The sequence below is a fragment of the Dermacentor variabilis genome, chromosome 4 (genome assembly GCF_050947875.1).
Source record: "Dermacentor variabilis isolate Ectoservices chromosome 4, ASM5094787v1, whole genome shotgun sequence".
Classification (NCBI taxonomy): Eukaryota; Metazoa; Arthropoda; class Arachnida; order Ixodida; family Ixodidae; genus Dermacentor; species Dermacentor variabilis.
In genome coordinates, this window is record NC_134571.1 from 136,482,045 (window position 1) to 136,497,238 (window position 15,194).

Sequence of the window (15,194 nt, forward strand, 5' to 3'; positions counted from 1 at the left end):
ACCTAGGCCTTACTATCTTCCGCTACCTTACATAATTGGGCAATGCACGTAACCAAGATTATTAATGTCGCTAACTGAACTTTACCGTACCTCAGGAGGAATAAGCACCACTTCTGCAAAACTAATAGCTTACAAAATTCTTATCCGATCCAAATAACAATATGCTTGCACTGTTTCGGATCCTGCTGAACATGTTATAACCAAGCTCATTGAATCGATTCGAAGCCATGCCGTTAGATTAATATATTCTGATTACTCTTACGCTATTCATGTAACAAACCGAAGCAGAAAGCACATCTGCCAAATCTTAAAGTAGGCCTCAAAATCGCGAGGCTTTCACTATATATATATATATATATATATATACATAAAAAAAATTAATGCACTGCTGGGCTCCCATCATTCCAGCTTATCGCGTCTCTCAACGCGTCACCGATGTTAAGGTCGCGCACCGTCCCCGTTCCCGCACCGCCACGCACATTCAATCGTTCTTGGTCAAAACATCCATCGAACGACAGGAACAATATTCCCTCAAATGCCGTTCCTCGTGGCAGCCCGACTCATTTCAAAGCCACCGTTATTAAGTCGCTTGTTCATCAACATCAACTAACTAGTTTTTTTCACCACCCCTCTTGTGGAACTCTGTGCGCAGGGTCCTTGAGGCAGTGTGAGTAAATAAATGTATAAAAAATAAAAGGACAGTGTGCCTATCCACGTGACCACAGCAGGACATTTGAGGAGCATCCAAGGTGGGTGCGAGGTGTGAGGAAGGACGAATGAAAGTGAGTGGGAGGGTAGCCGTCGTGTGGTAGGCCAAACGGAGGACCCTGCGTGCGCTTCGAGAGCCGGCGAGGTGGTGGGCAAGGACCCGGGGAAGTCACTTGGACTCCCAGCAGCAGTTTCTGGCTGACGATCATAAGCGTCAATTACGGACGTGCTCTCTCCCTCCCCGAACTTGCCCGGGAAAAAGCCCCGGCTGTAACTCTAAGGCAGCCCCAATTATCGGCTGCATTCCTCTTCGGGACATGCGGTATACTGCTGTAAGCTTTTCACATAGTAGGATTCGCGACCTGTTCTTGGATATGGCATTATTAGATAACCCACATGCAGCCATCAGCTAATATTAGCTTCAGCAAGGTTTTGCGAGCTTTGCGAGAGCCCGTTTAAAACACTTCAGAGCCCTTCTACATCCTTTATCCGCTCTGGATCACCACAGACTGCACCTTTCGGTTAAACATTCGCACAAACAGCAAATCAGAAATGTCACTACTCTGCAGAAAGTTGAATTGTCTGTTGCCAGTGCGTTTGTCTTCGACTTTGTAATGAATCGTAGTTTTTTTCTTTTGGTGTTGTGCGCGAATAACTTTAGAAATTAAAGGCGAAGCAAAAACCGATAGTATTGGTTAGCTCATTTGTTTGGTGGTTGTGGGTCATTATTTAATGTTACAAGGAAATTATGTTTGTACAAGTAAGGAATGAACAATGCGTAAGTAAACTTTCAAATTTCGATCACAACGATGACTGATTACTGATTTATCTTGTGTTCCACCCTTGAGGCACAGCTAGATCGGCTTCCACACGAACCCTGTCTGCACGCCTGATCTGGACTTTCTTTCTTTATCGGGGCTTGGTCAGCGCAAGATTCTGCGCCACACGTAGTTGCGTAAGAAATATCACCGCGGTGTTTAGCTCGAGATGGTCTTGGTTCAGAATCATCAATTGTCTTCACCTGATATTATTTAAGACCAGAAAAGTGAACAAAATGTCACCTGCTGGCTTCTTTCTTTGTTAATGACTACAAGTTCGGAGTTAGAATTTATGTAATGCAATGTGATTTCGCGCTGTATCATAAGCCATAGTTAACTAACCGCCTGTTCAGTAGTAATTAACTGAAGCAAAACGAAAATGGAGTGACTACGCTGCTGTCAAGGCATGGAAGATAAGCTCGCCCCATGTAGACACAGGTATTTTCACTAATTAACTCTGTCTGTTATACTTTTACATGAGAAAATTATCCGTATCTGCAAAATGCCTTCGTAAACTTGAGAATTGAGAAAAATTGAGAAAGAATGTCGGTACGCATTGTTATCAAAGCGTACTGCCTCTGCTGCTTTCCGATAGCTCATCTCTGATAACGCTATTGCTAGAATCGCCGTGATGGCGGCAGTGCGAAGAGTTCATCTGAGCTACGTGAACCCGCCGTGGTTGCTCAGTGGCTATGGTGTTGGGCTGCTGAGCACGAGGTCGCGGGATCGAATCCCGGCCACGGCGGCCGCATGTCGATGGGGGCGAAATGCGAAAACACCCGTGTGCTTAGATTTAGGTGCACGTTAAAGAACCCCAGGTGGTCGAAATTTCCGGAGTCCTCCACTACGGCGTGCCTCATAATCAGAAAGTGGTTTTGGCACGTAAAACCCCAAATATTATTATTATTATTATTATTGAGCTACGTGAGCAGCACCCGTCGTGCTTCGAACGAGCGTAGTAAGAAATAAAAGAATAATGGTCCCGCCGAAGCCACTAATCGCGTTGCCGGCGTCCGAATACCCGGGTCTACTGCACTGCATCTTATAGAGGCCACTGCAATGTATATAGATTCACGAAGAAACGTTACGATAATTCAATTGTTACCGTGAGGGTTTGCGTTTACAAATCCGTGCGCTTATGCGCCTCGCAAGACTAGTATTCTTTACTAGGTGTGTGCGAATATTCACAATTTCGAATACAAATCTATTAGCCACAATTAGTTCATTATTCGAAGTTGTCGAATATTCGTTTGTGCAGAGGATTGAGTTCCTGAACAAACACACCGAGGCGGCCACTTGTACAACAGTTATCAGCCGTTGAGTAAGCATCGCTCATCCTAAGCAGCCTATGAAATCGCTGTTTCTATTTAGACAAATAACTTAATTGTTTGACCGACGTTATCGTGTTTGGATTCCTTCAAAATGATGCGCGGCGCTTTAGTGTTTTCATTTGCTCATTCAATGCGCACTATACACTCCACTATACATACTTTTGGGAGATTTCTCTTTTAACTAACAGCGGAACCTCCAGCGCCGCGTTTCCAAAAGCAAAAGCGATGTAACCAACAGCCTCATGGGCCACGTCAGCATGAACTGTTCTGCGCGGAATTTTCAATCCTGTTATTACGAACATTGCAGAGTGTATCGAAAACATCATTTCGGGATATAAACAGGCATTCTCAATGGAAAACTAATACATTGTTTACTTACGGTAAGTTGGCGAATAAACAGCACGGAAGCGTAAAGCTTTCAGTTCGTAAGGGCTGTTTGCCAACGGCCGGTCACCCTTGGTCACCATCAGCTGCAAAGAGGAGATTTTAGACAACTTATGTTGACAGTTATTTAGGTCAAGGAATTAAAAGGTCGCTGTGGTCTTCCCGTCTTTTTCGTACGTTCTGACTACACAAGCAGACACGTTTGGCCATTGAAGGCCACTGCGTTGGCCGCTAAAGTAGCCGCTTGTCCACGACTTGGGATCTCCTTGCCGTGGATGGCACAGAGTACGCACGCCGCCCAGGACAAGGACACACGGTCGCGCGGAACGCAGTAGTTCTCGAAGAACAGCCTCAGGTCGTAGCTGTCTGTCGCCAGGTGCCGAAGCACGGGCAGGGCCCCAATCACTCGGTGAAGCAACTCCGGCTCGAGCCCCATCGCGCGCACGGGCAAGTTCGTGGCCAGGAGCAGTTCTTCGAGACGCGGGAAACGCGTGCGCGGGCCTTGGCGGGCGCACAAGTGCAGGAACCGGCAGCAGCTTTCGTCGTCGTACACCTGCAGCGTGCGAAGCCTGCCGCACGTGGCCGAGAATAGCGCCTCGAAGGCGGCCTCGGACACGCGCATGCTCCACTCGACGCTCTCGAGCTCGGGGAATGCGTCGGCGTCCACCGGGGAGTCCGCTCTGTGCCACCTGCAGAAGGCGAAGCGCAGGCTTCTGACTTGCGGACACGACCGGGCAATCGCCGACAGGCGCACGCCACCGCAAAACTCCAGGGAGAGTTTCTCGAGGCGCGGCCAGTTTTGCAGGAGCCGCTGCAGTTCCGAATGCGCGCTGGCGTAGGCGATGGGTGGAGCGAGTGCCACGGCGAGGCCGCGGACGTGACGGAACGCCGACATCTCGTCCAGGGCTCCTAACGATCTCACGAGCACCTGCGAGTGACGTCGTTGCTGTAACGTACGCGTACGCACGTACGTATACGTACATAGCTGCATACGTACAGGGTGTCCCAACTGTCATGCAGCAAGAGTTAAAGATATGCAAATGCCACGTAGCCGGACAGAACCAAGGTAATGTTCTCCGTCGCTTGGAGGTACTCAGACTTTTTTTTTTTTGCATTCCGCACAATTACATATTGAGCCTTAATTAATTAATCAACTTCTCAAATATTATAACGAGATCAAAAATGCCAGTGAGAAAATTGCAGAGCAACGTGAGAAACTCCCGATACAGCTTTCTGTTGCTCAGTGCGCGCTGCGTAAAAGTGTTTTTCGGAGCTGAAAGAAGCCAGCGAATACACGCAAAGTGCCTCGAGAGGCCAGTCGCGCGCGGCAACTGTGTTTTTCCGAGCGGGCATCTTTCACGCTCGGAAAAACACTTTTATGTGTTTTTTTAGAGAGGCACGAACAAAACAAACAAATTCCAAATATAAGCCAAGAACAAATTCTTCTGAAGCATATTTCTCGTACAGTAATAGGCGCTTCCTGTGCGTTGTTTCCAGACGAAAGGAGGAAGGCCCTAATGAAGGTGGGCGGAATATAAACAAAAAATGGTGTAGGTCTTGTGATTTCGTGGCCAGCAGAGCAAATGTCCTAGGTGGTCAAAGTAGTAATCTTGTTAAAACTTGACGGTTTACACAATGTATCTACTGTTTAATGGTATTAGTATAGGATGCATTTCACACATTGATATTCACCTATACGTAAAACTTCTCGGCAATGAGCATTGAGGCAGTGGAGGTAAAAAGAGAATGTTCAGATGCTTAATAGGCTACATGTTTTTTTCTCTCAAAACTGCAGAAAATAGTGGTTCGATTGATACTACTGCTATGTTCTTGGTGAAATTTCGCTGCAAATAGCATTTTGTGGCCGGCATTGCCTAATGCCGCACTTGGCATAATGACTTGCCCAACTTTTAAGAAAGAAAAAATCGTGAACTTATTACGATGGCTAACCAGGTACGCGAATAGCATTTTTTGCAACAAAAATAAGTATAGATAATTTTTTAAAATTTTATTCTTTCATTCAGTAGCCCCGTGAACGACGTTAGGGCCACGTTTTTAGACTGCACTTGCAGTCGGGATCAACCGACATTTTCAGACTAACCGTCGCGGTGGCTTAGGAGCTATGGTGTTGCGCTGCTAACCTCGAGGTCGCGGGATGAAATCCCGGCCGCGGCGGCCACGTTCCGATGGGGGCGACATGGAAAAACGCCTGTCGTCCGTGCAGTGGGGCTACTTTAAAGATCCCCTGGTGGTGAAAATTAATCCGGAATCCCCCACTACGGCGTATTTCATAATCAAATCGTGGTTTTCGCACGTAAAACCCCAGAATTCAATTCAGTTCATTTTTAGACTGCAATATCTTCGGAGTCGGCCCACGAAAACAGATAGATAGTCGGAAAGAAAACTGGTTGGGCAATGCGAAGAATGCTATTTGCATTAAAATTTCGTGTTGCCTTCGTCTGCGCCTCCCGAATGCACCTCCGAGTCAATAATAGTAACTAATCTCGAAATCCATGCTTTGCCGTACTGGAGACGGTGGAAGTGACATAGACGTCGTGTTTTAAATGTTACACACTGTGAGGAGTGTAGACGAAGATAATCACGCAGTTTCTTTCTTGAGAAAGACGGCTACTAACAGCTCCAAGTCTTGTATTGAACTATAAAATACCACCTTCATGTGAAATTTGAGCAGAGCAGCAGTGAGCACGAAATTTTTTTTCCTCCACGATATTAAGAGCAGAACGCACGTTTCTGTACAGGCTCAGCTTCTCTACTGAGGAAAGTAATGGCTTATCCTGCACAGATATTCGCGACCTACTGGCACATGAGAAAACGGCCAGGATATTTACATGCTAGCTAATTATTTTGAAAATGCGCAACACTTAAATGGTTTACCACCGCACGTTTCAAAAGGTTTACGGATTTTTAAGAAATCAGTGTCGCATATGTGTTCTACTGGGCGCTTTAGTGCCATGTGATTTTATTTACAAACAATTTTAACTCTTTAACCAAGGATGGAGGAGATATCGTGCTTAAAAAGCTAGCGCCCCTTTATGCGAAATGTCTCACGACTTCAGCTGTTCCAGAGAACTGGAAGAATGCCAACATTATACTCATCCACAAAAAGGGAGACGTTAAAAAATTGAAAGAATTATAGGTCCATCAGCTTACTTTCAGCATTGTATAAAATATTCACCAAGATAATTTCCAACAGAATAAGGTCAACACTTGACTTCAATCAACCAAGAGAACAGGCTGGCTTCAGGAAAAGATACTCTACAATGGCTCACATCCATGTCATCAATCAAGTAATTTAGAAATATGCAGAGTAGAACCAACCTCTCTATATGACTATCATAGATTGTAAAAAGGCATTTGATTCAGTAGAGATACCAGCAGTCATAGATGCATTACGTAATAAAGGAATACAGGAGGCATACGTGAATATCTTGGGAAATATCTACAGAGATTCCACAGGTACCTTAATCCTCCAGAAGAAAAGTAGGAAGATGCCTATCAAGAAAGGGGTCAGACAAGGAGACAATCTCTCCGATGCTATTCACTGCATGCTTGGAAGAAGTATTCCATCTATTAAACTGAGAACGCTTAGGAGTGAGGATCAACTGCGAATATCTCAGCAGCCTTCGGTTTTCGGATAACATTGTCCTGTTCAGCAACACTGGGGACGAATTACAACACATGATTGAGGACCTTAACAGAGAGTGTGTAAGAGTGGGGTTGAAGATTAATATGCAGAAAGGAAGGAAGGAAGGAGAAAGGGGAGAAGGAAAGGCAGGGAGGTTAACCAGTTTAGCTCAACTGGTTTGCTACCCTACACATGGGAACGGGATGGGGGTATGAAAGATAGGGAGGAGAGAGCGAGCACATAGGACAGCACACACATCGTCAGTTACAGTCCGTCACTCTTGCGTGGTACATGACATCACTGTCACAGCCGCTTGTACAAGCCCGTCTCTTTCAAAAACCAAAGTAGTCCCTTCGTCGCCTTCAGCTGCGATGTGTTCTGTCGGCGACATGTGAAAATCGTTTCAACTGACAGTGGTCTATTGTCAAGGTGCGCTAGAGCGGGCGCCAGGGACTGTCTCTGAACATTATATTCAGGACAGTCACACAGAATGTATTCTAACGTCTTCTCACAAAGACAGGCATTGCAGAGAGCGTTGTCGGCCATTCCAATGCGAAATGAGTAAGATATTGTGACTGCCACCCCTAGCCATACGCGATGAAGCAGAATGACCTCTCTTCGGCGGAGTCCAGTTGGCATACAGAGATGCATCAAAGAGAGCAGGTGGTATTGACGATTACTCCGGTTGGTCTGGCTGCTTGGTGTGCACCATAGAGAGAGCGTGATCTCCTGTGCAAGCACTCGAAGTCTGATGGCTGCGTCGGACCGTGAAGGTGGTATGACCTCTTCCTGTGTGTCTTCAAGAGCTGCCCGAACGGCATTATCGGCGTCTTCGTTTCCTATGACGCCGCAGTGGCTTGGCAGTCATTGACGTCGCGCGGTGTCCTTTCTCATGTGATGTACGGAGTAGGTATCTAATATCGAATCCGAGCTGTTGGTATGGCCCACGACGCAGAGCCGATAGCACAGATTGTAGGGCTGCCTTTGAGTCACTGAAGATTGACCATTGTCGAGGTGGTTCCAGATTGACGAAACAAAGTGCAGCGCGAAGAGCAGCTAGTTCCGCAGATGTCGATGTCGTTGGGTAGTCAGCCTATTGCTGGGGCAACCACAGCACCGGACGAACACTGGATGTTTGTAGAACCGTCAGTATAAACATGTACATTGTCCGCATACCTCATGTGCAGAAGCAGAGACAGTTGTTTCTGCACAGGTGACGACACCTCAGACTGTTTCCCAATTCCTGGTACACTGAGATCTAGTGTGGGGCTGATAAGGCATCAGAGGGGTATCGATGGTTTAGATGCAGCGGTGAAGCCCGGGGGAGTTTGTCGTTGTACTTGATGATAGTTTTAGAGAATGATGCTTGGTGCCTGTCTGAAGGTAGTGTTGCCAGATGGTCATAGGGGGCACGTGAAAGATGCCTGATATGCGTTCTCAGGGCTTCCACCGTAATGCAAGTTTGCATTGGATGGTCCCGAGTAATCGCAATAGTTGCCTTTGTTGACGTGCATCTGGGCAAACCAAGGCAAACTCTGAGTGCTTGAGCTTGTGCTGCCTGCAGAACACGAGTATTTGTCTTGCAGGTGTTCTTCAGTACAGGCACACTATATCTTAAAAAAACCGAGAAAGAGAGCTGTGTAGAGTTTCAGCATTGCGTATATTGACATCTCCCATGTCTTTCCTTTCAAGTATTTAAACAACTGGGAAGTTGCTGTCAAGCGCCGTTTTATGTAGGCCACGTGCGGGCACCAACAGAGATATCGGTCAATAATTACGCCAAGAAATCTGTGGGTTCTGACATAGGAAATGGTCCGCCCGTTGATTGAGATGGCATAAGGCGTCATTGGTTTGCGAGTAAATGCCACTAGTGCGCATTTTTCTGGTGATATGCTGAGACCTTGTTTACACAAGTAGCTCGCTGTCAAAGTTGCCGCTCTTTGAAGCCGCGCACATATACGAGGACGTGTAACTGCCGAAGTCCAGACACAGATGTCATCTATGTATATTGAAATCTTGATGGTAGTTGGTAAGTATTCAGCAAATCAAACAAGAGCGAGGTTGAATAGCGTCGGGTTGAGAGCACCGCCTTGAGGAACGCCCTGCTGGTATAGCGTCGCGTACTTGGGCCATCGTCAGTTAACACAAAGAATGATCTTGCAGATAGGTAACTTGCAATCCACAAAAAGACTCGACCAGATAGGCCAACCGTCGTAAGAGCGTCGAGAATGGCCTCATGTAATAAGTTATCGTATGCGCCTTTCACGTCTAAGAATAAAGCTGCAGATAAACGCTCACGGGACCTTTAGTGCTGGATATATGAAACGAGATTGATAGTCGATGGAAGAGCGGTCACGTCGGAAACCAGCCATGGAATTCGGATATATCTTGTAGTGTTCAAGGTACCATTCCAGGCGGCCAAGGATCATCCGTTCCATTAGGTTTCCTACACAGCTGGCCAGCGTTATTGGGCGATAAGAGCTGAGCTCTAGGAGGGATTTGCCCTGCTTCAAGAGTGGCACCAGGCGGCTTACGTTCCATTCGTCAGGAACATTTCCCTCCTGCCATGAGGAGCTGTAAAGACTCAATAATTCTCTCCGTGCGGATTCTCCGAGATAGCACAAGGCTCGGTGTGATATACCATCTGGACATGGAGATGAAGAGCGCCTGCAGAGAGCTAGTGCCGTCTCGAGCTCCTCCATTGTAAAAGGAAGGTCCATGCGGCAATCACGAGAATGGGGGACGTCACCTCGGGCTGGAGGATCTGGACGAGTCGCTTGGTCTGCGATCCGCGTACAAATGTCTTCTGCGACATCGATGTCTTGCCGCCCTTGGAAAAGCGCGAGCGCCTTGAATGGAAAACGCTGTTACGGAAGGCAACGTAGACCTTGCACCGTTTTCCAAATGTGTGACAGTGGCTTGCGGGGGTCTAGTGTCTGGCAAAACTTTCTCCAAAGTTCCGACGCGAATCTATCCATAGGACGCTGAATCTTCTTTTGCATCCTCCTGGCCGTCGTAAACTCATGGATTGATCTTGTACACCGATATCGACGTTCCACCCAGAGACGAAGTGCTCGAAGTCGCTCTAATTCCATGCCGAAGTCGTTTCGCGTGGAAGACATCGTCATCATGCGAGTGACGCTTTGCATCGTATATTTAATTGTTTGCTCTAAATCTGAGGGTAGGCCCTCGCGGCAGGTATCTTGCATCTTACACATCAGATTTGAAGTTGGCCCATTGAATCGGCCGAATAGTATTCCGTGGACCAGATCTAGACGGCATGCCTTTAATGTTTAGATAGGTGGGAATGTGATCACTCCCATGTGTCTCAATATCTGGAAACCACTTCAGATATCTGGCGAGAGAGTTGGAGACGAAAGCAAGGTCGAGGCAGCTGCCGTATGCCACGCCTCATAGAAAAGTGGGGCTACCATCGTACAGGAGAGTGAGGCCATAGTTCTAGGCGATACTTGCTAATCTTCGTCCTCTTGCATTTGTCCTTGTACTTCTCCATGCTAGATGGTGTGCATTGAAATCTCCTATGATGACCCATGCGGCGGGACAAACACTCAAGATATCCGCTAATCTTTTAGCATCAAAATTGCTTGAAGGCAATATATACACCCCCATGAGAGTAAACAAGCAACAAAATCCCAATAGAGAAAAGCGTCAGACAGGGAGATACGATCTCTCCAATGCTATTCACAGCGTGTCTACAGGAGGTATTCAGAGACCTGGAGTGGGAAGAATTGGGGATAAAAGTTAATGGAAAATACCTTAGTAACTTGCGATTCGCTGATGATATTGCCTTGCTTACTAACTCAGGAGACCAATTGCAATGCATGCTCACTGACCTGGAGAGGCAAAGCAGAAGGGTGGGCCTAAAGATTAATCTGCAGAAAACTAAAGTAATGTCTCGGAAGAGAACAGCAGTTTACGATGGGTAGCGAGGCACTGGAAGTGGTAAGGGAATACATCTACTTAGGGCAGGTAGTTACCACGGATCCGGATCATGAGACTGAAATAATCAGTAGAATAAGAATGGGCTGGGGTGCGTTTGAACAGCAGGTTGCCATTATCCCTTAAGAGGAAATTGTATAACACCTGTGTCTTACCAGTACTCACGTATGGGGCAGAAACCTGGAAGCTTACGAAGAAGAAGAAGAAGAAGAAACTTTAGTAAAGAATAGTCCGGCAGTTCTTGATGTGGTAGCCTCAGGTGACGGCTCGAAGTTCTTGGACTCGAGCGGCATCTTTGGCTTGCCGGACGGCCCAGAGCTGGTCTGCCAGCTCTGAACTTCTGATTGCCGCCTCCCAGCGGCGGCGACGCCTACGGAGAAGGTCCCCGGCGGCTCCCGCATCCGGGGCGGCGTCGGGAAGCACGGAGCTCGAGCCTTCTCCTACTCTGGCAACAGCAGCGATTCTGGACGCGTCGCCAACGGAGCTGCTTTGATTACCGTTGTTGCCGGCACACACCCAGAGTATGTGTCGCAGCGTTGCTCTGTGTCCGCATGTTTTACACGCGTCTGTTGGATACAAACTCGGATAGCAGTGGTGTAAGATAGCGGGGCTAGGGTAGGTGTGTGTCTGGAGCAAGCGTAATGTTACGGCCTCGTTCCTGTTCAATTTATCGCGCGGTGGCGGGAATGTGCGTCTTTCGAGTCTGTAGTGTTGGGTGAGGTCTCTGAACGTGGTTAGGCGATCGCCCCACGCCCAGTGTGTTTCTTGTTGCTGTGTTTCTGTTGTAGTGTCCCGATCCGGCAGATCCGATGCCCCGCTCTCGGGGGCGGAGGCGGCCTCATAATCAGCGGCGGCTCGGCGTGTGAGACCTCGAGCCGTGGCGTGGGCCGCCTCGTTTCCCGCGAGTGGAACATCAGTGTGTGCCGGGGTCCAGAGGAGGAAGACCGTAGAATTTTGGGGTTGCGAGGGCGAGTAGCCGTCGTCAGAAATTTGGAGTATGCGGGCCGCTTCCCGCGAGACACGACCACGCGCGAAGCCGCGGATTGCCGCCTGCGAGTCGCTGATCACGATCGCAGCGTTCGGCACCGCGACGAGTGCTAGGGCTATCGCGGCTTCTTCGGCCGCCTCCGTGTGTCCCGTGGTCACCGTGGCGCTCGCGAGGCACCTACCCGAACGGTCTACAACCGCTATCGCGTGCGCGCTTCTCCCTCCTCCATATCGAGCCGCGTCTACGTACACCGCCTCGTCGCTGTCACCTAACTTCTTCTGAAGGTCGCTTGCTCGTTTGTTGCGCCTCCCGGCGTGGTGCGTCGGGTGCATGTTTTTGGGAAGCGGCGGGATGATCAGGCGGTCGCGAACAGAGGCGGGAACCGCCGTCTTTTCTCCATGCTGAGTGTTGTACGCGATGCTGAGCGACTCGAGGATGCATCGACCTGCCTTTGTCCTTGATAATCGTTCGTATTGCGCAATGTCGTGCGCCTCGATTAACTCGTTGAGGGAGTTGTGAACTCCGAGCTCTAGAAACTTGTCGGTGCTCGCGTTGAGTGGAACGCCGACCGCCCTCTTGAAAGCCTTTCGGATCATGCATTCGACTTTGTTTTTTTCGGACCCGATCCACCTCAGGTAGGGGGCAACATACGTTATGCGGCTTATCGCGTACGCCTGCACGAGACGGATCGCGCACCCTTCACGCATACCATTGCGTCTATTCGTGATGCGACGCAAGAGTCGGATCGTGTCATCTACCGAACGACGAAGTATTCGCACCGTCTCTCCGTTATGGCCGTTTGCCTGCAGGTGTAACCCTAGGATTCTAATTTTCTCTACGTGCGGTACGGGAGTACCATCTGCCAATGTAATGCGTATTTTAGAATATTCCCGTTCCTCTTCGCGCAGGGTTTTACGACCTCTCCTTGTGGGTTTGTAGAGTAAGAGCTCGGACTTGGTTGCCGAGCACTCGAGGCCCGTTCCACGCAAGTAATTTTGAACCGCATCTACTCCTGCCTGCAGCGTTCGCTCGACGTGACCGTCACATCCTCCTCCGGGAACCCAGATGGTGATGTCATCCGCGTAGAGACTGTGATGTAATCCTTCTATTTCTGTTAATTTCTCGGGTAGACCGAGTAGAACTAAATTAAATAGTAATGGTGATATGACGGACCCTTGCGGCGTGCCGCACGGACCCGTCTCAAATTCCGGTGATTCCTCGTCGCCGACGACGACGCATGCGCGCCTACCTGTGAGGAAATCTCTAACGTAATTATACATTCTTTGGCCTAGTCCTAATGTTCTAATTGTTTTTAAGATCGCTTCGTGCTTAACATTGTCAAACGCCTTTTTAATATCTAAGCCTAGAATTGCCTTAGTGGAGCTGGTAGTGTCGTCAACGATCTGGTGTTTAAGCTGAAGCAATACGTCCTGTGCTGAGAGGTTGCGGCGGAATCCTAGCATGGTGTGCGGGAACGCGTCATGATCTTCGAGAAAGTCGGTCACGCGGGTGAGAACTGCGTGTTCCATGACTTTGCCGACGCAAGACGTAAGCGAAATCGGTCTTAGATTATCGAGCGTAACTTGCTTGCCAGGTTTAGGAATCATAATAACGCGGGCCCGTTTCCACGCTTCGGGAAGGGAACCCTCTCGCCAGCACTCATTGACGTAGGCCGCGAGTCGGGAGATTGACTCGTCGTCTAGGTTTCGGAGAGTCTTGTTGGTAACCCGGTCTGGGCCGGGCGCCGATCGAGTGTTGAGTTCGAACAAGGCTAACCGAATTTCCGAATCGCTAAATTCCGCGTCCAGTTTCTCGTTTGTGACGCCGTCGTACTCGGCGTGCTGGATGCTTTCGGCCTTCTTAAAGTAACGGTCACGTATTGCGTCGAGGAAGTTATCGCCTTTATAATCTCTTACGAGTCTACGAGTCTTGTGGCCTTGAGCGGCCCGAGTCTCCTCCGGATCTAATAGGTGTCTAAAAAGGCGCCAAGCGCTCGCCCCGGTCATCTGCCTCTCGAGGCCGTTGCACGTGTCTTCCCATTGTGCCCTGCATACCTGAAGCGCGTGTTCTTCAATGCCTCTGTCTAACTGTGCTATGCGTTTGCGCAACGCCTTAGTATGTCTTTGGCATTTCCATCTCTTTAGGAGGGCTCGCTTTGCTTTCCACATGTGTAGGAGCCTGCTGTCAATTATTTCGAGGTTCGCCTCGGGCGGAACGTCGCTCGTTGCTGCGCCTACGTCCCTTCTGAGCGTCTCACTCCACTCGTCTATGTCCGTAATCGGCTCGTCGCCTCGCCCCGCTTCTTTTCGCTTCTTGCGGAACGTGTCCCACTTCACGAGTTTGAGCTGACGACCTTTGCCCTCAGGGTTAGTACCACGACCGCTCGGGCCCGTGCCTATCGTGGTCTCGATCAGCGCATGGTCGCTCCCCAAATCTTCCTGGGTATTTTGCCAGTGCGCTGTTGTTACATTTGAAACAAACGCAAGGTCTGGTAACGTATCAGCACTCACGCTGTTCCCTCTGCGTGTAGGATCGGCGGGATTCGCGATCAGTGCAAGCCTTTGGTCTTGCGAGTCTTCCCAAAGGTGTTTGCCCTTGGGTGTTTCTCGGGTGTAGCCCCAGGCTCCGTGGGGCGCGTTAAAGTCGCCCGCAACAAGTAGAGGCTCGCCGCCGGAGGCCGCGCGCGCGCCCCGCAGTAGGTCCCCGAATCTGTGCTGCAGCGTGGGTTTACTATACACGTTAAGGACGAAGAGCCCTCGGCCGCTCTTAGGAATTAATTCTACGAACACGTGAGGTATATTTGCGCAGGCAAGTTCTCGCTGCGCCACAGTGACATTACGTCGAACGAGCACGGCGGCGACCGGCAACGGGCGTGGCGGGGGAGACGGCCGGCGCCGGACCATCGCCCCCGGTCCAGCGCCACCCGTCACGCGGGGTGTAGCCCGTTTCCTTCTTTGCCTGTTCTCCGTCGCGGTCGCGTCTATGGCTTTGTAGCCAGCTAGTTTAACCGGATGGTTTGTCTCCTGTAAAAGGATCACGTCCGGTTTCGTCTTGCGGCTGCGTATGAATTGCTGGAGATTACCCCGCTTCCTCCTGTAGCCCCGGCAGTTCCACTGCCAGATTGTGTATTGTTGTTTCCCAGTGTTAGTGTGCTTCTTTGCGTGTGTAGCCATGGTGATGCCTGTGTTTAATTTAACCCGTCACCATCAAGGCGACTTGGTTGCTGCTGCGGTTGCGTCTCTACGTCTGTGAGCGTGTTTTGCTGCTGCTGATTGTGTTGTTGCTGTCTAGCGTACGGCTTGCTCATTGTTCTGATTGGTCTGCCTGCAGCTGGCGACAGCCTTGTTTCTATGTCGCTA

The 15,194-nt window shown here is 49.3% G+C and overlaps 1 protein-coding gene across 1 annotated transcript in view; it reads right to left on the reverse strand.

Annotated features, from left to right (window-relative positions):
* Nucleotides 1-3,208: 3,208 nt before the first annotated feature.
* Nucleotides 3,209-15,194, reverse strand: part of LOC142577972 (uncharacterized) — a 40,752-nt gene continuing 28,766 nt past the window's right edge. Inside the window, exon 4 of the mRNA XM_075687397.1 lies at nucleotides 3,209-4,169. Coding sequence (XP_075543512.1) covers nucleotides 3,426-4,169 — 744 coding nt within the window. The 3' untranslated portion in view covers nucleotides 3,209-3,425. The remainder of the gene's footprint in view (nucleotides 4,170-15,194) is intronic.